General features: G+C 46.7%; 1 protein-coding gene across 1 annotated transcript; it reads right to left on the bottom strand.

Moving 5' to 3' along the window:
* Positions 1-262: 262 nt before the first annotated feature.
* Positions 263-17178, bottom strand: LOC140373990 (uncharacterized). The gene is made up of 11 exons (XM_072460752.1): positions 16699-17178; positions 14734-14846; positions 14120-14223; positions 13110-13284; positions 12230-12338; positions 11070-11155; positions 9545-9615; positions 1745-1809; positions 1240-1408; positions 1121-1191; positions 263-1030 (listed from the first exon to the last, which is right to left on the bottom strand). The coding sequence occupies exons 1-11, from the start codon at positions 17176-17178 to the stop codon at positions 263-265; spliced, it is 2211 nt and encodes a 736-aa protein (XP_072316853.1).
* Positions 17179-18031: the final 853 nt, after the last annotated feature.

Here is an 18031-nt window from a genome sequence, read left to right as displayed (position 1 = left end):
TTATTGTTTGACAGTCCACACATGGAATAAGCTTTTAATACACAATCGACTGGTCATTCTGGTCCTATGAAAAAAATCGATCATTTTATGTATTTGTATTAGATCCACATTTAATCAATAAAAATGTTTTGAGTATACAGGTGTAAAGGAGCCTAATCTTATTGCTTTAAGAAATAATCATCCAATGTATATTTTCATTTTGGGCATCTAGTTTATTTTTTTAAACAGTATTCTAGAGCGTGCATGCAGGACTTTCGGATGATTAGTCCATGTAATCCAAAGCTGCTAGTCTTGAGGTGTTTACAGATTTAGTGCCGACTTTTTGGTTCTGAGCAGAGGTTTGGTTTGTGAGCACACTTTTGTACAGCGAGCTGCTGTGTGGAGGGCGTGTCTCCATGGTGCCATCCTGCTTTTGGCTGTCCCTCTGCATATCAGCCTGTTCTCTATCAGCAAACTCCATCAAACCTTGTCCTCCATTGTTCAGAGACCCAGCCCCGTGGAACTGTCCCTCGGTGAGGCCTGGTCCTTCGCTCTTCACAGACACCTGGTGCTGGTCGTCCCTCAGACCTGGTCCTCCAGTCTTCACAGACACCTGGTGCTGGTCGTCCCTCAGACCTGGTCCTCCAGTCTTCACAGACACCTGGTGCTGGTCGTCCCTCAGACCTGGTCCTCCAGTCTTCATAGACACCTGGTGCTGGTCGTCCCTCAGACCTGGTCCTCCAGTCTTCACAGACACCTGGTGCTGGTCCTCCCTCAGACCTGGTCCTCCAGTCTTCACAGACACCTGGTGCTGGTCCTCCCTCAGACCTGGTCCTCCAGTCTTTATAGACACCTGGTGCTGGTCCTCCCTCAGACCTGGTCCTCCAGTCTTCACAGACACCTGGTGCTGGTCCTCCCTCAGACCTGGTCCTCCAGTCTTCATAGACACCTGGTGCTGGTCCTCCCTCAGACCTGGTCCTCCAGTCTTCACAGACACCTGGTGCTGGTCGTCCCTCAGACCTGGTCCTCCACTCTTCAGAGACACCCAAGGCTGGTCATCCCTCAGACCTGGTCCTCCAGTCTTCACAGACACCCGAGGCTGGTCATCCCTCAGACCTGGTCCTCCAGTCTTCATAGACACCTGGTGCTGGTCCTCCCTCAGACCTGGTCCTCCAGTCTTCATAGACACCTGGTGCTGGTCCTCCCTCAGACCTGGTCCTCCAGTCTTCACAGACACCCGAGGCTGGTCATCCCTCAGACCTGGTCCTCCACTCTTCATAGACACCTGGTGCTGGTCCTCCCCAAGGCCTAGTCCTCCAGTCGTCACAGACACCTGGTGCTGGTCGTCCCTCAGACCTGGTCCTCCAGTCTTCACAGACACCTGGTGCTGGTCGTCCCTCAGGCCTGGTCCTCCACTCTTCACAGACACCTGGTGCTGGTCGTCCCTCAGGCCTGGTCCTCCACTCTTCAGAGACACCCGAGGCTGGTCGTCCCTCAGGCCTGGTCCTCCACTCTTCACAGACACCCGAGGCTGGTCGTCCCTCAGGCCTGGTCCTCCACTCTTCACAGACACCCGAGGCTGGTCGTCCCTCAGGCCTGGTCCTCCACTCTTCACAGACACCCGAGGCTGGTCGTCCCTCAGGCCTGGTCCTCCACTCTTCACAGACACCTGAGGCTGGTCGTCCCTCAGGCCTGGTCCTCCACTCTTCACAGACACCCGAGGCTGGTCGTCCCTCAGGCCTGGTCCTCCACGCTTCGTAGACACCTGGTGCCGGTCCGTCTGCTGCTGGGCCAAGTGCCATGCAGCACTGCTTACGAAGGTACTGACAGCTGGACACAGAAACACAAATCAAATTACTGGCCAACTCCGATAACAGAATTTCCACCTGAATCTAACCTCTGCACAGAAAGGCCCAATGGAGACTCAGATGGGGGCTGACTGCTTTTAAGATAAATGTTCCATGTTCTCCAGTGAAATGCCTGTAGCCTTATAGCAAATGGACTGGAGCTTGAAAAATGTGGATGAGGTTAAGTGAAGTAGTGAAACGTGGCTAAAACCATACCTGGATTTTATGGTGCCCGTTTATGAGAGTGAGAGACTAGACAGTGTAGATAGGCCTGGAGGGATGTGCAATATAAGGGTTCAATATTATCCCTAAACTCACAGTTGGATGGTCTGGTAGTGACAGTTTGGGGTGCTCATGGTAAAATTGATATGGTCAATTTTGGACATTATTGTTAGCACTTTAAGCCAAATAATGCAGTTATTAGGAGGGATTTTAAAGAGGAAAGACACATTGCCGACCTGGAGATGATCGTGCAGGATCATAGAAACAATCACAATAAAGAAAATCCGCACAACTCCATTAAAAGGTCCAAAGATTTTGTTCGCATCAAGTGACGTTTCAGGCCCTTCCATTCATTCACCTATTACATAGGGGCTTGATGAGTGGTCACATTTCAGAAATCTAAACTATACCGAGTCCTGATACCAGGCCTCAGGCCTGCGATACGGGTCGTAGGGTGGAGCTAGAGTCCTGATTGGCTGCTGCATGTCTCCAGGCAGAAAAGACTGGGAATCCTGGAGAATAGTCTTTTTTTCCTTTTTAGGAGAGGACAGGGTGAAATGGGGAACGAGAGAAGAATAGCAGTAAATTGGAGTCGGGATTCAAACTCAAGACTGCGGCCAGCTGCAATTGGCATATGTGTACTGTGACTTAACCACCCAGCAGCATGAATTGGGCCTTGCCAACAGACACCCCCAGATTTCTAGTGGACATCTGAACCAGAGAAAATGTCTCCAGTCTAACCCACAATGTACTAGTCAGACCCGATGAGCAGCACTGGACAAGCTTGCTCCAGTGCCATGAGCGCGTCAATGGGATGTGTGCTTGGTGAGTCCAAGCTCTTTGGCAGTAAAGACTCTCTTGGTGTTATAGACCTTGTGTGGCTGGGAAGCAGGAGACGGCATAAAGGACATTGCCACCCCATGCAACAACTTGAAGTCTTGGTTCATGGGCAGCTCCTCTGCGGCCCCGTCAAGGCCAAGCTGCGGAGTGCAAAAGGATTGCCCCAAGAAACTAGTCTCTGTTCCACAGGCTGATTTGCTCACATTTAGGAGGCAGTTTCTACTCTCAGGGGGTCTGTACACACATAGGATCTTCTCCATGGTGGTCATAAGGCACATGTCTGAGTGCTCGGACCCTGAATCAGGCTCAATTCTGAATGTCAACTGTGTAGCACCAGCAGTTTGCGCTTTTTACAAGTCGCACTTATCTTCATCTTCTTCATCTTGAGGTCACACTCTGCTGCTAGGTGCTCCCTCCACAGCGCCAGCACCTGTTGCACCAGTGCATGTGCTGTATTGCAAAGTATCCACCTGCACCTCAAATTCCAGCCAGGTCTGACAGGTCATGGAGGGTGGGGATAGGCACATTGTGGGGGTGTACATAGCGACGGAAACCAGCTTGCAGGTCGTGGGGCAGCGTCCCCAGGAGCCGGTAGATGTGGGAGCCACCCCTGTGTTCCACTCCACCGGAAGGCCTGGCTATCTCCAGACAGAATGTTACATCCCTCCATCCGCTCGGCTATACATTGAAGTGCAAGCTGATGGGGCTGACCAAACTGCTGGTTGAGAGCATCCATGGTGTCGGAATAGGGAGAGTTAATATTCAACATTCATCGATAAAATAATCTCAGTACATGAGCGCTGACAGTCAGCGTATGTCTTAATAAGCACTCAGAGCACAAAGGAAATTCAGTGGAATCAATCAGTGTGAATAATAGATTTTGTTTATGCTTTTAGGTGGTGCAATACATACCAAAGAAGCACTAAACACACCACCTTGTTTTACATCCTGCACTAGCCCCACGCTGAAATGCCAAACTAAAAACAAGAGCGTGGCATAGGCCTCACTAGACCGGAAGGCGTCATAAAAGTAAAAGGTAGAGGATGTCACCAATCCACTTCGGTGTGCTTTTTTTAATATACATCAGCCTCACTCTCCAGGTGCAATTCCAAAGAGTTTTGAACAAGAATATGGCCATGTTGTGTTGGTTTGTGGAGGAGAAAGATGTGCAAATTGTGAAAACTATGAATGTGAATTTGAAGAGTGTACTGTTCCGTGATATAGAGCCAAGTGCAATACTGTGACATAATGGCAATCATCCCTGGTGCAATATCTTCTATCCATACAACAGCTGTAAATAAGTGTGTGTTATTTCCAAGTTATCAGTTTTTATGATTATACTTAAGATAAGATAAGATATTCCTTTATTGTCCCACATGGGGAGATTTCATTGGTGCAACGCAGGTAGATACAGAGGTAGATACAGAAGAACAGATCACTTATAGGAAGTCTGAAAAACACTTTCAGTAGAAGATCTCCTATAAATAAATAAAAACTCCCATAGACAAATGAATACATAAATACCATTGCATGTGATCACGACAGTAATTGCACATAAATATGTGTCACGACAGCACATAGATTGCACATGAATTCCAACAGCAATTGCACATATGACAGAATTGCACATCAGTATTAGGTTAGGTCAGTATTGCGAGTGTTCAGTACTAACAGTTTTTGTTATAAAGTCTGACAGCAGCAGGAAGGAAAGACCTACGGAACCTTTCCTTCACACATCGAGGGTGGATCAGTCTCTCACTGAAGCTGCTCTCCAGAGCGGAGAGAGTGTCCTGCAGGGGGTGACACTCATGGTCCAGCATAGATGTGAATTTAGCCAGGACCCTCCTGTCCCCCACCTCCTGCACCGAGTCCAGAGCACAGCCCAGGACGGAGCTGGACTTCTTGATGACTCTGTCCAGCTTCCTCCTCTCCCTCTCTGATGCTGCTGCTCCAGCAGGCCACACCGTACAGGAGGGCTGATGCCACCACAGAGTCGTAGAAGGTCTTCAGGAGTGGCCCTGTCACTCCAAAAGACCTGAGTCTCCTCAGGAGGTAGAGCTGACTCTGGCTCTTCCTGTACAGTGCGTCTGTTATGAGTCCAGTCCAGTTTGTGGTTCAGATGAACACCCAGGTACTTGTATGAGTCCACTCTCTCAATGTCCCGTCCCTGGATGTTCACTGGTGAGGGGGCAGTGGGGTGGCGTCTGTGGAAATCCACCACCATCTCCTTGGTCTTCCCCGCGTTGATGAGGTGGTTCCGTTGACACCAGTCCACAAAGTCCTGCGCCAGTCCTCTGTACTCCCCGTCATCGTCGTCCGTGATGAGTCCGATGATGGCAGAGTCGTCAGAGAACTTCTGCAGGACACAGCTGTCCGTGTCATGTCTGAAGTCTGCAGTGTAAAGGGTGAAGAGAAAGGGCGCGAGGACAGTGCCCTGGGGTGCCCCCCCACTGCAGGTCCGAGTGTCAGACACACAGTTCCGGGCTCTCACAAACTGGGGTCGGTCTGTGAGGTAGTCCAGGATCCACTCTGCCAGGTCATACTCCACACCAGCCGTCTCCAGCTTGTCCCTCAGGAGCAGCGGCTGGATGGTGTTGAAGGCGCTGGAAAGATCGAAGAACAGAATCCTCACAGAGCTGCCAGGCTTTTCCAGGTGAGAGAGAGAGCGGTGCAGCAGGGAGATGACGGCGTCCTCCACTCCAATGCCAGACCGATATGCAAACTGCAGCGGGTCCATGGCTGAGCTCACGGTGGAGCGGAGGTGGTCCAGGACCAGCCGCTCCAGTGTCTTCATCAGGTGGGACGTGAGAGCCACTGGCCTGAAGCTGTTGAGGTCTTTGGGGCGCGGTGTCTTAGGCACAGGTACCAGACAGGAGGTCTTCCAGACCTGTGGTACCACCCTCAGCTTCAGGCTCATGTTGAAGACATGCTCCATAACTCCACACAGTTCATCTGCGCAGGATTTAAGGAGCCTGGGGCTGATGCCATCAGGTCCTGCTGCCTTCCTCACTTTAATCCTCTTCAGCTCACTCCTCACCTGTGCTGCTGTGACAGTCAGTGGTTGGCAGGGGGACCGTGTGCTGGGGGGATGGGTGAGTCCAGGCGAAGTGGGGAGCTGATGGTCCGGGGCAGATAAGCGAAGAGGAACAGATGCAGGGCATTGTCCAGCTGTGGAAGAGGGAGCATGCAGTTGTGCAGGGGGAGGGGCGGGTGACCGATCAAACCTCAAGAAGTGAGCATTTAAATCATTCACCCACTGTAGATCCCCCTCTGTCTGGGCAGGGGGGATTTTGAAGCCCGAGATGGTTTTCAGGCTCCTCCACACTCCCTGAATGTTCTTCTGCTGCAGCTGCTCCTCCATCCTCCTCTTGTAGCCAGCCTCAGCCTGCCTGATCTTCCTCCTCAGCTCCTCCTTGTTCCCTGACCTGAAGGCTCTCTTCTTCTCCTTCAGCAGAGCCTTCAGTTCACGGTTAATCCATGGCTTGTTGTTTGGAAAACACCGCACCGTCCGGGAGGGAACAATGTTCTCAAAACAGAAGTTGATGTAGTCCGTGATGCACTCTGTGATGGTGTTGATGTCCTCCCCATGTGGGTCATAAAGCTCAGTCCAGACAGTGGTGCTGAAGCAGTCCCTCAGAGCCTCCTCGCTCTCAGCAGACCACATCCTCACCTCACGGGACACCACAGGCTGCCTGCGCACGATGGGTTCATACACAGGCCTCAGATGTACAAGGTTGTGGTCCGAGCTGCCCAGGGGAGGGAGGGTGGAAGAAGAATAAGCCTCCTTGGTGTTGGTAAAAAACAAGTCCAATGTTCTATTCTCTCTGGTGGGGCAGGTAACATACTGGGTGTATGTTGGTAGAACAGAAGAGGGAGAAGCGTGGTTAAAGTCACCAGAGATGAGGAAGAGAGCCTGTGGATGCTGTGTTTGCAGCCTACAAGTGCAGGAGAGCAGTGCTTCACAAGCATTTTCAGCATTGGCAGACGGGGCCACATAGACTGCGACAGGGCCAGCCCAGCCTATAAGCGAACTAAGCAGCCGCGTAGGGCCCCGAGGCGTTAATAGGGCCCCCAATCCGTCCCCGTCTTATGAGAAGCGCAAGCGCAGCGTGCGCCACTAGTGTAGTCGCGCTGCTGGCGCGGCAGCGCACACAGCGGTAACATATAACGCACAAACCGCATTTATTTGTAATGACAATCTGGCAACCGAGACACCAGACCTGCGCTGATTGGGCAACTTCATTGTGCGCGAGGAGCTCGAGAGCAAAACATAAACACAACACAACGTGGTCCCTGCGTGGTCTTCATGTCCAGAGGAATATATCCCCCCGATGCCGAAAAACGAAAGAAGAAACTTCTTGACGATGTAAAGAAACTGCAAACTCAACAACACTCTCCAGGTATTGAACTTCTCTTACAAAGAGACGGTTAATGCTTCTGTTTGAAACAACACGATTCTGTCACATTAGTTTGCTCAGGCTGGAGGCGACGAGAGCTCTGCCCCGAGCACAATATGTGTCTGAATGAAAGATAATAAGCTTAACATTTACACCAGCCCCATAGTGTGAGCTGCAGGTGAGGCCGGTGAGGGGCCTCTATGGTCCGGGTCACTAAGAGGCGGAGATCCGGACGAGCGCCGTCTCGTCCAGAACCTCTGACGTGAAACTTTGGAGTGAACAGTGTGCGGCCCCCTGTCCCGGGCCCCTGTCCCGGGCCCCTGTGCAGCCTCAGTTAGAGATGAGCTGGTTTGAGTTTGCGTCCCTCTCTCACATCTCCATGTGTGAGATCAATCGTGACTCGTGATGTCTGTTTTACTTTGACTTCTTAACGTGCAATAAGAGGAACGTAAAGGTGCAGGAGTCCAGTGTGTGGTGTTCTGATCAGAACAAACATTTATATTGTAATTAACTTTTAATAGAGCAATAAAACATTTCAATTTATTTAAAAAGCATCATTAGACTTGTTATAAATTATAATAAATTGATAGTGAAAAATAACCAGACATTATGATTGCGTCTGTTATAGAATAATACTATATATTTTTATACAAAAGTGGCAAAGCTGCAGAAATGCAGTCTCTTCACTATAGCTAGATTTGGACCTTCACTTCTAGTTCTGGTCATTCTCTGGGAATAATATGTTTGCACTGTTTTATCAGTGTTAATTGTTAATCAAGCAACACTTATGCCATTTGTTTAATTTAATATAACTTGTTTTGTCACTTTGGCAAGAAGGAACAGTTGGGAGCTGTAAAAGATAAATTAGTAAGGATAACTATTACTTTTACATTTTCAGTTAAAATGAATCAATTTGACCATAATTATTTTTCATAGCCAATATTGTATTGAGTAATTAAGTACACTAATTAATAACTGGCTTTAGTCATTTTCTCCTGGCGCAGTTTCATCACATCATCATTTTATAGCATTACAACCTCAACATTTTACTCTTACTTACGCCGGTTGGACCACATTAAAATGCACCAGAAGACCCAAAAAAGGTCTGAAAATTTCTGGGGGAGGGCCCCCAGACCCCCCCTGTTCATTAATTTAAACTGCTAATGTGGCTGTCGACCCTTAACGCCCACAAATACGCCCAAAAACATATCTGGGACGTGTGTTATTTGTACAGGGAGTAGAGGTGATGTCAGCGGAATACCAAGTTGCATTGTGGGATTTAAGTTAGCAATATTTGAGCTTGTGAGGTGCTGAGAATAAACTAACTGGCAAACAGATGCCCTGGAGTTTTGGTGCGCTTTGTTTGCGTTGAAGAAAGTTCCCATATTTGAATTGTTTACTGACAATGGCAATAAAACTGATTCTGATGACGTGGTGAGGGGCCCCCAAAAATGTTTTCGCTTAGGGCCCCCTGAAGGCTTGGGCCAGCCCTGGACTGCGATCAAAATTACATGTGAGAACTCCCGGGGCAGATAATATGGCCTCATGCCAATAGCCAATAGTTCAATATCTTTGTTACATAACTGCTGCTTCACTGTGCAGTGTTCGGGTTTGGACCAGCTCGTGTTCACATACACCGCCAGACCTCCACCTCTTTTCTTCAAGCATTCTCTCGTTCTGTCCGTTCCTAATCAGTGTTGCAAAACTGGAATTTCCCCATTGTGGCACAAATAAAAGGTTATATTATCTTATTACAGCCAGAAATGCACTTGCCGTATTGAAGTAGATTTACGGAGCATTTTGCTTTTAAAAACGTGCACACAGAAGCACTCGATGTATTTGAGGAAGGGGAAGAAATCTGAGCTTTTCTAGATTCAACAGCAGTTTTCTCAGCTTGTTCTGCTGTTGTGACACTTTGACCAATCAAGTATTTGTCATGACATATTTTAAAACTTTACACACAATCCTTTTTGTTTGCACTTACATTTGAGCCTTTGGAGTGTAATAAGCTTAACATGCAAAGTTAATGAGGAAGTAAACTGTCCAATCAGAGCTTGTTAAACTCTGGGTTAGAGGAATAAAACCTGCTTCCGACCAGGTTAGGTTGACAGAGTTGCCGTGGTAACCGACTCAGGGTTAAGGTCAACTTTCTCTGTGAAACTGAACTCTTTGGACTAAACTAGAGACAGAGACAGACAGAGACAGCTGGGATGAAAAGTGAATGCAAGTAAATGAGGTGGAGGAGCAGCGAGTACTTACGGTCCTCAGGGGCCCCACACACAGAGTCACAGCAAGAGCACGCAGAGGAAGAGGTATCCAGCTCCTGCCACCTGCACAACAAAGTACTGAAGTTTCAGTTTCGACATACATGCCATAATCATCGTGTGCCATCCACAAATCAATATAGGATTTGAACTTCAAATTTTGGTTCCTCCAAAGTCAATTCCTTCCAATCCAAGCGTCCTGCCACAGCCCAAAAGGCTAATGGAACAGGCTTTAAAAGAGGTCACCAACCTTTTTAGGGTTGAGGGCTACTTTATGAGCACGGACTTGGTCGACTGTGCGTACAGTGAGTAAATATTTGCTATGTATGTGGGGCTTTTATGTGTATTCATAATGTACTTTTCAATCTGAAAACCCAATCTTAATTCACATTTTAAACCAGTGTGTAATAACAATATAACTGTTTAAAAGATATTACAAAATCCGATAACTGTATCAAATCTAGCACTAACTCATTCAATGAGTAAATTCATGCATTGTCAAAGAACAAGCAAAGGTGCCATGCGAATGAGAAAAATACAGTCCTGAGCGAGTCCTGGTTCAGTCCTGGTTCAGTGTGAGACCCGATTTAAACTTTAGCCCTGTACGAGTTAGACCTGATTTAGTTCTGGGTTGGTCCTGGTCTGACAGTGGTCCTGTCCTGCACCGACAGCTCCTCCTTTGCGCTTTGTAACAGACTACTCCTGACATTCGGCCTACTCCCGACATTCTCAAAAGTATTGCTCATTTGTCTTTAAATTAAAACATTGCTCATCTAAAAACACATCTTAACCATGCACCGCAGATCCAGTGCTGTCCGCGCACATATACAATGTGTCACTTTTGAAAAAAAATAAAAATATAGTATTTTTTATTTTTCCATGGGAGTTTGCCCAACCAGTCCACATGTGCTTTGTGGATCTGGAGAAGGCTTTCGACCATGTCCCTCGGGGTGTCCTTTGGGGGGTACTCCGGGATTACGGGGTCCGGGGCCCTTTGCTCAGGGCTGTCCAGTCCCTGTATGACCGGAGCAGGAGCTGTGTTCATTGCCGGCAGTAAGTCAGACCTGTTCCGCGCTGGAGGGACTATGTCTCTCGGCTGGCCTGGGAACGCCTTGGGATCCCCCCGGAGGAGTTAGAAGAAGTGTCTGGGGAGAAGGAAGTCTGGGAGTCCCTGCTTTGACTGTTGCCCCCGCGACCCGGCCCCGGATAAGGAGAAGAAAATTGATGGATGGAGGTGCTGGAGGGACCGTCATGGGAGGACAAGCCCCTATGGGATGTACCACTGGACTATAACTGAAGTGGCTGATATCAAGAAATCCTACCAATGGTTAGAAAGAGCCGGTCTGAAGGACAGAGGCCCTGATCATGGCAGCACAGGAGCAGGCCCTGAACACCAGAGCAATAGAGGCCCAGATCTACCACACTACCACCACACAAACTTACCAGACACTGGGGCAGATGGGACAGATACATAGGGACACAAGGTGTCTTGTGCGTGTGGGTGCTTTGTCCACACTCACCTGCCTGTAGCCCGGTTGTAGGTGCAGCTCTTTGAGGAGGCAGACGGTTGGAGACCCACCGACATGGAGCAATGGAGGAACAGAACCTGAAACGGGAACATATCTTACGCCAGATTTACGCTCAGCACATATTTTGAGCGGGTTAGTTACAGACTGTACTGCAGTACGTATTAGACCAATGCACCGTAGATTTATGTTGGGCTACGTGATAACCAGATACAGTAAGGACTTGTCTAATAGGAGAATCAGCATCTGAGACATGAAATCTAAACGGCTAAACAAGAGTCACACAAGAACATGTTTGTGGAGTCTTACTTAAAATGATCATTTTTATACGTAAGGACATTCAGTTTACAAAAGACAAAGGATTCATTAGGCATTCAAATATCCTTTTTGAGATCTTTTTAATAACTTTTTTGGACACTAAAAGATGCTTTAAAGTGCATTATTCGTTCCCACAGCCAGGAACGTCAGCCTCTTCTCTGTGCAGAAGGCAAGTGCCACGAGCACAAAACATGAGTCGTCCTGCCCCTGTGCAGCTCACTATACGGCACATAGCCTGTATAGACTATGGCTATGTGGTGTTAGAGATTACAGTTAGTGATGTGCGGGTCAGTTTAGTGTAGCAGATACCTCTGTCTGCAGGGAGTGAGTGTATGTGCACTTTGATTATAAGAGAAAAAAAGCATCTGGTGCTCCATAGAGCAGCCAGTAAGTACTTTACATAATGATGCTACTCTAACCTTTTGCACCGTTTTTTTTTTTTTTTTCAACTGGGTCCTAAAAAGCTGACTCCCACATACCTACTGTGTATGGTACAACACAGTGCAGGAGACGAGTGGGACAGCTCTGAGGTGACCCGTGAGAGGTTTCTGAGGACTCATGAGGCTGAATATGGCTGATCTTTAACAGCATAGAGAGAAATCAAGGGCTGTACGAACAGTTTTAGAGTCCCTGAAAATGTATTACAATGCCAAAGCTTTTTGTCACTTATGTATGACAATCCACCTCATACACACACACACAACTGTCTAAGGTTGTTTCACTGAGAGCCGCTCAGCAAAACATTTACAAAGCAGAGGGACATATTGGTGGTCAGTACAAAGTAATTATGTTCTGATTTCAACAAACTTAAACATCCATAGTTTATCTGATCTTACCTGTGCCGCTGTGGTGAAGAGGAGGGAGTCCACAGAGAAGCGCAACTCACTGGGGCCCCACGAAACAAAGTGTGATCCGCTGTCTGCCCTCACACTGTCAGTCATACAGCTGAGAACACACACACAGCATCATACCAGAGGGGGCGCTAAGGAGCCAATTTACTCAATATTCTGGCTTGGATGGAGGGGGACTGTTCTCAAAAGAAATGTATTATATGAAGATATTGTGAACCTGATCAGTTTCATTATACACGTTAAAGTTTAAAGGTCCCATAACATGCTAAATCGACTTTCCAGAGCTTTTAACCTTCTTACAGTGCTATTTGTGCCTCATATATGTGCCCAAAATGTTTTTGAGCTAGAGAACAGTCTATATCCTTTCCTCAGATCTGCAAATGGACAGGGGCTACTCACAAGGGCATGTCATAATCACGGACTTGCGCCACCATTCCCCCCTCCCCCTTAGCGTGGAAAGGGGGAGGGAGCCTGTTGCTCCACGTGTATGCGGAAGAGCCACCGCGGTTAGTTTCACGTTGCACAGGAGAACCTGCTGCGCTGTGCAGACTTGTGTTGTGTAACTTACAACAAAGTTACATTCGAGTGCTGGCACAGACGATGGAGCGCGAGAGCTGTACATACATCGTCTCCACGCTGAGACTACGTCACGGGTTGGGCGGGGGAGCCAGATGGCTCTTCCCAAGGGTGGGGGCAAATCTCAAACCAAGCCGTCTGCATTTCCGGGTTTGTGAGCGGGGTCCAAGGTCTGGGTGATATTTCATAACTATTATGTTATGAGTGTTGCACAACACTTATTATCAAATATACCCTTAGGGTAGACTACGAAAACACACAGGTAAACACAGACAGACACACAAACTACCCATGGTTACTGATGATGTCCACTCTGGGGGAGCTGCTGGGGTCCTTGGAGCTGCTCACATGACAGGAGTCCACGTAGAGCCTTTCCCCGGCCAACAGCGTGCCAGTCTGGGCTACGAAGTACACGGGCTCCCCCAAGATGACCTCGTGTTCCGGAGACAGCACTTCCCACTGGCCTGCCCCGACACACACAAACTCATGGATTTGGCTTTTTTTCTTGGTTCTAAGGATCCGAGCGTGACAATGCGAAATTTTAAATTCCCAAAAACCATTGTTTACTACTTGAGTTTTGTCCCCCCTCACTGAAGCCCCTTCCACAGTCACAAACTTGCAGTTTTAATTCAGACTTAAAATCCTTAGTATTTATATCTGATGTCAGTTAATCATTGAAAATGTGACATAGCATGTTAAACGGTCTGTTGGTTCCACAGCTCTGTCATCTGGAGGCTAACCAGCAGTAGTAATGTAGTAAGTAACATCTCTAACACTGTTGTTTTCAGTCTAAAAAACATATGTAAAACATAGTTTTTTATAAAGTTTTAGAAACAGATTTAATTATTATGCTCTTTAGTTACTACAAAGTGAATAAGCCCTGAGCAAGCCTTCAGAAAATGTATATTTATTTTCAGAAAGCCTAATTAATAGAAAATTCACTTCGGAAACCAAGTACTGTTGAGCTACATTGGCCCTAACCCAAAGGGAGGAGTTACAATTGAAACATGCCCTGTTCTTGTTTACAAGTCTGACAGTTTGGGTCATTAACACCTAATGAGGTGTGACCACCTCTTTCCTTCATTTTTCTCTTCCATAGCATTTGACTGGTTTGATTTCTGCAAAGGTTTTACGAGTTTTATGAGGGAGCTTGTATCTCAAACACCATTCTGTTTAAAGATTCCCCCACAAATAATTTCTGGTGTGTTTGATGTACTATTTTAGCAACTCATCACCCATTGCATGTCTTTGCAAAAAATGTTTGTTTTTTTTCATTTGCGTGTGCTGGGCTGTGCTCACTGTTGCAGACGCGAAGACTGAAGCTGGCTCTACTCTGGACACTCTTCAGGAACGAGGTGGGCCGTGCCAGAGGTTGGTACCCAACTCTGTACGAGTAATGGAACCTGAGGACAATAGAGGGACATCAACAATGGATCTGTGCAGTGCATTCAACAAATCATGTTTGCAAAAACAAATCCTCCAAACATCAAAGCTGACAAGCTTTCTGTGAAATGGACTCAATTTTGACAGTTGAGAATCATGTGTGACAGTGAGAGTAGCTTATCTTATAGGTCCAGAGGAGAGTACTTTACCTGTTGTAGTGACAGCTGAGGGGCAGGTCCAGGAGAGTACTTTACCTGTTGTAGTGACAGCTGAGGGGCAGGTCCAGGAGAGTACTTTACCTGTTGTAGTGACAGCTGAGGGGCAGGTCCAGAGGAGAGTACTTTACCTGTTGTAGTGACAGCTGAGGGGCAGGTCCAGGAGAGTACTTTACCTGTTGTAGTGACAGCTGAGGGGCAGGTCCAGGAGAGTACTTTACCTGTTGTAGTGACAGCTGAGGGGCAGGTTCAGAGGAGAGTACTTTACCTGTTGTAGTGACAGCTGAGGGGCAGGTCCAGAGGAGAGTACTTTACCTGTTGTAGTGACAGCTGAGGGGCAGGTTCAGAGGAGGCACTCGGAGCACAGAGCCCTGGTGAGGAGTCACGTAGTACAGGGAGTACTTGTACACCAACTGACCTCCGACCACCTGGAACAGACGCTGTGTGAACTCAACATGAGGCTGTCAGTGTCATCTACACACTCTTACACTTTTTGGAAAGACTGTTTACAAATTATAATATTGATTCTGATGTTGAATAAACATTTTACATACAATTTTTCAACTCATGTTTTTTTAATTTTAGAAATAGACTATAGCAATTAATCCAGTTTTTATAATTGGCAGATTCTACATCCATACAATTTATCATCATCCCTTTTTACCCCAGTCCAAACTAAATAATGAAGCCTCCATGATTATATTCAAAATTATAACTTTTAAAACTGACAATGACATTTAAATTTGAAAGTAAGTATATATATATATAGCACCATTATTTATTGATTAGACAGGACAGTTGTAGCATGATAAAGCAGGAGAGATATTTGGCAAATGGTCTAATCTGGGAAGTGAACGCTGTGGCAGAAATCACATATTATGTGCAATGCCCTAAACCAGGCTCTCTCAAAGTGGGGGGTCGCGGCACCCTTGGGAGGGTGTCTTGCCCAAGGATACAACAAAAATAAGGCACTTTAACCATAAACAATTTATAAACAAAATGTATAGGAGATATGAAATCGGGATGGTCCTATATGGATTTTTTGAGCCAATACCAATATTCAATATTTGTCTCGCTATTGTGGCCAATAACTGATATTAAAAGTGTACCTGATTCACAGGATTTATTCAGACTATGGGTATCCAATCATGGGTTGGTTGGGCTAGTTTTGTTCCCCTCAAAAATCGAGATCCCGAGATGATACAAACACAATTCAACTCAAGTACTCCTCGTTTCCAAAAACGTAAACCCTATTTTCGAACAATAAAAGACAGAATTCCTCGATATCTCTGTGTTCTTCTTTTCCCCTTCAAAATGAGTTCCTTCTCAGCCATTTTTGACTTGTGAATAGGCCCCAAAAGCTAACTCACTAATCAGCAGATATTGGCACAATCTATAAAAGAGCGAGAATAATGATCTGACCTCACAAAAATAATGAAGAAAAGGCTCTTTACCAAAGCAACGGTATTGTGAAAGTGGATCAAAATTTGTATAAATCATCATCCTGGAAACTAAGAAAAACAACAAGCTGAAACAACAATTTTAAAAATACGTGACAAATTCGTGCAAATAAAAGCAATCTTAATCAAACAACATAAAACACATTTCTCAATCCATTATTACAGAAGGGAAAAATAAAACATTAGGAGCTATAACACTTGAAATACAAGATGCAATGAAAAGATTTAAGAAAAATAAATCTCCGGGGAGTGATGAATTCACCTCAGAGTGGTATAAAGCTCTAAAAGAAGAATTGACTCACGAAGAATGAGAAACTATATGAAGAACTGTCTTTTAAGAAAGTCTTTTAAATTTTTCATAACCCCATGTCAAAGTGCCCGTTATTCACAGGGAAATGCAGACTGCTGGAGAAGCTGTGGCACTGGCAGGAGGAGAACTATTTTCATGTGTTTTGGGACTGTCCTGTTGCTCAAAAATATTGGACTGAAATCAACAAAGAGCTGCAAGACTATTTTCAACCTTGCCATTCCATTTGATTTCAGAACCATGCATATGGGCCTTAAAACTCCTGCCATGGACACGGGAAATGCATATCTTTGGAGCATACTCCTGCTGCAGGAAAGAAGGCCATTACAAAAACACTGACTCGAACTGCATCAACTATCAAGGACTGGACAGACATTATAACAGACTTTAAATTGTACCACCTTAATTGGGATAGTGTATACTGCATTATTGCTATATTTACGAATGCAACACTTCTGACAAGGATTAAATCAATCTGTACTGGAAACACAAACCAAGTCAACAGTGACCTACCTGCGCGTCCCTGCCGCACTCGCTCAGGCCGCGGTGGAAGTACAGGTACCGGGGGCTGGCTGCGCTCACCGGACACGAGCCGAGTCGAAACTGGGCCGGGGAGCTCCAGTGCCGGAGCCGCAGCCGGTCCACGCGCACGCTGATCTGCCACAGGCCGCACCAGACGTCCAGGCCGAGGGGAGTGGCCTGCGTGTGCCCGGGCTGCTGCTGCTGCTGCTGCTGCTCAGGGCCGGGGATCAGCAGCGAGGCCAGACCGTGTGGAAGTGGACTTTTGTGAGGAACCGGTCTGAACATCTCCCGAGCGACCAGCGGTCCCGGGGCGTGCTTGAACAATGGCAGGTGATGCACGGGGCCTCTGGACTGGCCCCGGGACTGGCCCCGGAGAGCACCCGCACACACGGCCCACAGCACGCACATCAGCAGCACCATGTTCGGGTTGAGAGCGCGACCTTCGGGACGGGACAGGTGTCTGCGGCTCATTAACGCACCTGCGGCTCTGGACACGTCACGCCTCACGTTCATTCACCAACACCAACATACTTTTGACCGTTTTTCTCTAAACCCCTTCAAAAACGACCCATAGGCTACGGGAGAGCATTGGTGACACAAAAACAAACATCCTTTTAGGCTATTTTGCGTAATTATTATTACCCGGAACATGCGTTATTGGATCCACTTTGACAGCCAGGCTCATTTAACAGAACCAATTAATTAATTTAATCAGATCAATTTGACCACGATGCAGATTTGACAAACATATAAGTATTCAAACAAGGTTGCTTTTCACACTTGTCACTGCTCTTGCTCAGCCTCAGTATACCACAAAAGTCATCCAAATATTACATTGAATGCTTGAAATAGTTTTTTTTTTCTTTCAAATACGTAGTTTTTAACTGTTAAAGACAATCAAATGAACTGTGACAAATTGCCCATCAGGGTCGGTTGTCACAGTGTGTGGAGCTGGTTGTCCCTGCTGTTATTAATGGCAATTTCAGTCAAAATACTTGCCAATCATCACATGATGTGCTTCAATAATTCATTTGTGAAAACAATTGTTTCTTTGATTTTTACTCTGTATTAAGCTGTAAAATGGAGGAATTCTCCCAGAGGATTTTACGAAAGATACTGACTTAAGTGTATATCAGCACGTTATCATTTTGTCCCATGTGACAACCAAACAGGCTCCATGAGACAACTAGCCCCGGGACCTAGCCCCAGCTGACAGTATGAGCTACAACACATTCAGCACCCTAAGTTTTGGATTTGAACTAGATGTGAAATGTTCCTCATTCGTATAAGAAGCTTTTACAAGACAACCATAAACATCTTGGTG

This window comes from Eucyclogobius newberryi, unplaced genomic scaffold, assembly GCF_026437365.1.
Source record: "Eucyclogobius newberryi isolate DKJ021-1_F unplaced genomic scaffold, fEucNew1.0.hap1 SCAF_3, whole genome shotgun sequence".
NCBI classification, from domain to species: domain Eukaryota; kingdom Metazoa; phylum Chordata; class Actinopteri; order Gobiiformes; family Gobiidae; genus Eucyclogobius; species Eucyclogobius newberryi.
The sequence above is the reverse complement of the archived record's forward strand: the minus strand, read 5'-3'. Positions and strand labels throughout refer to the sequence as shown.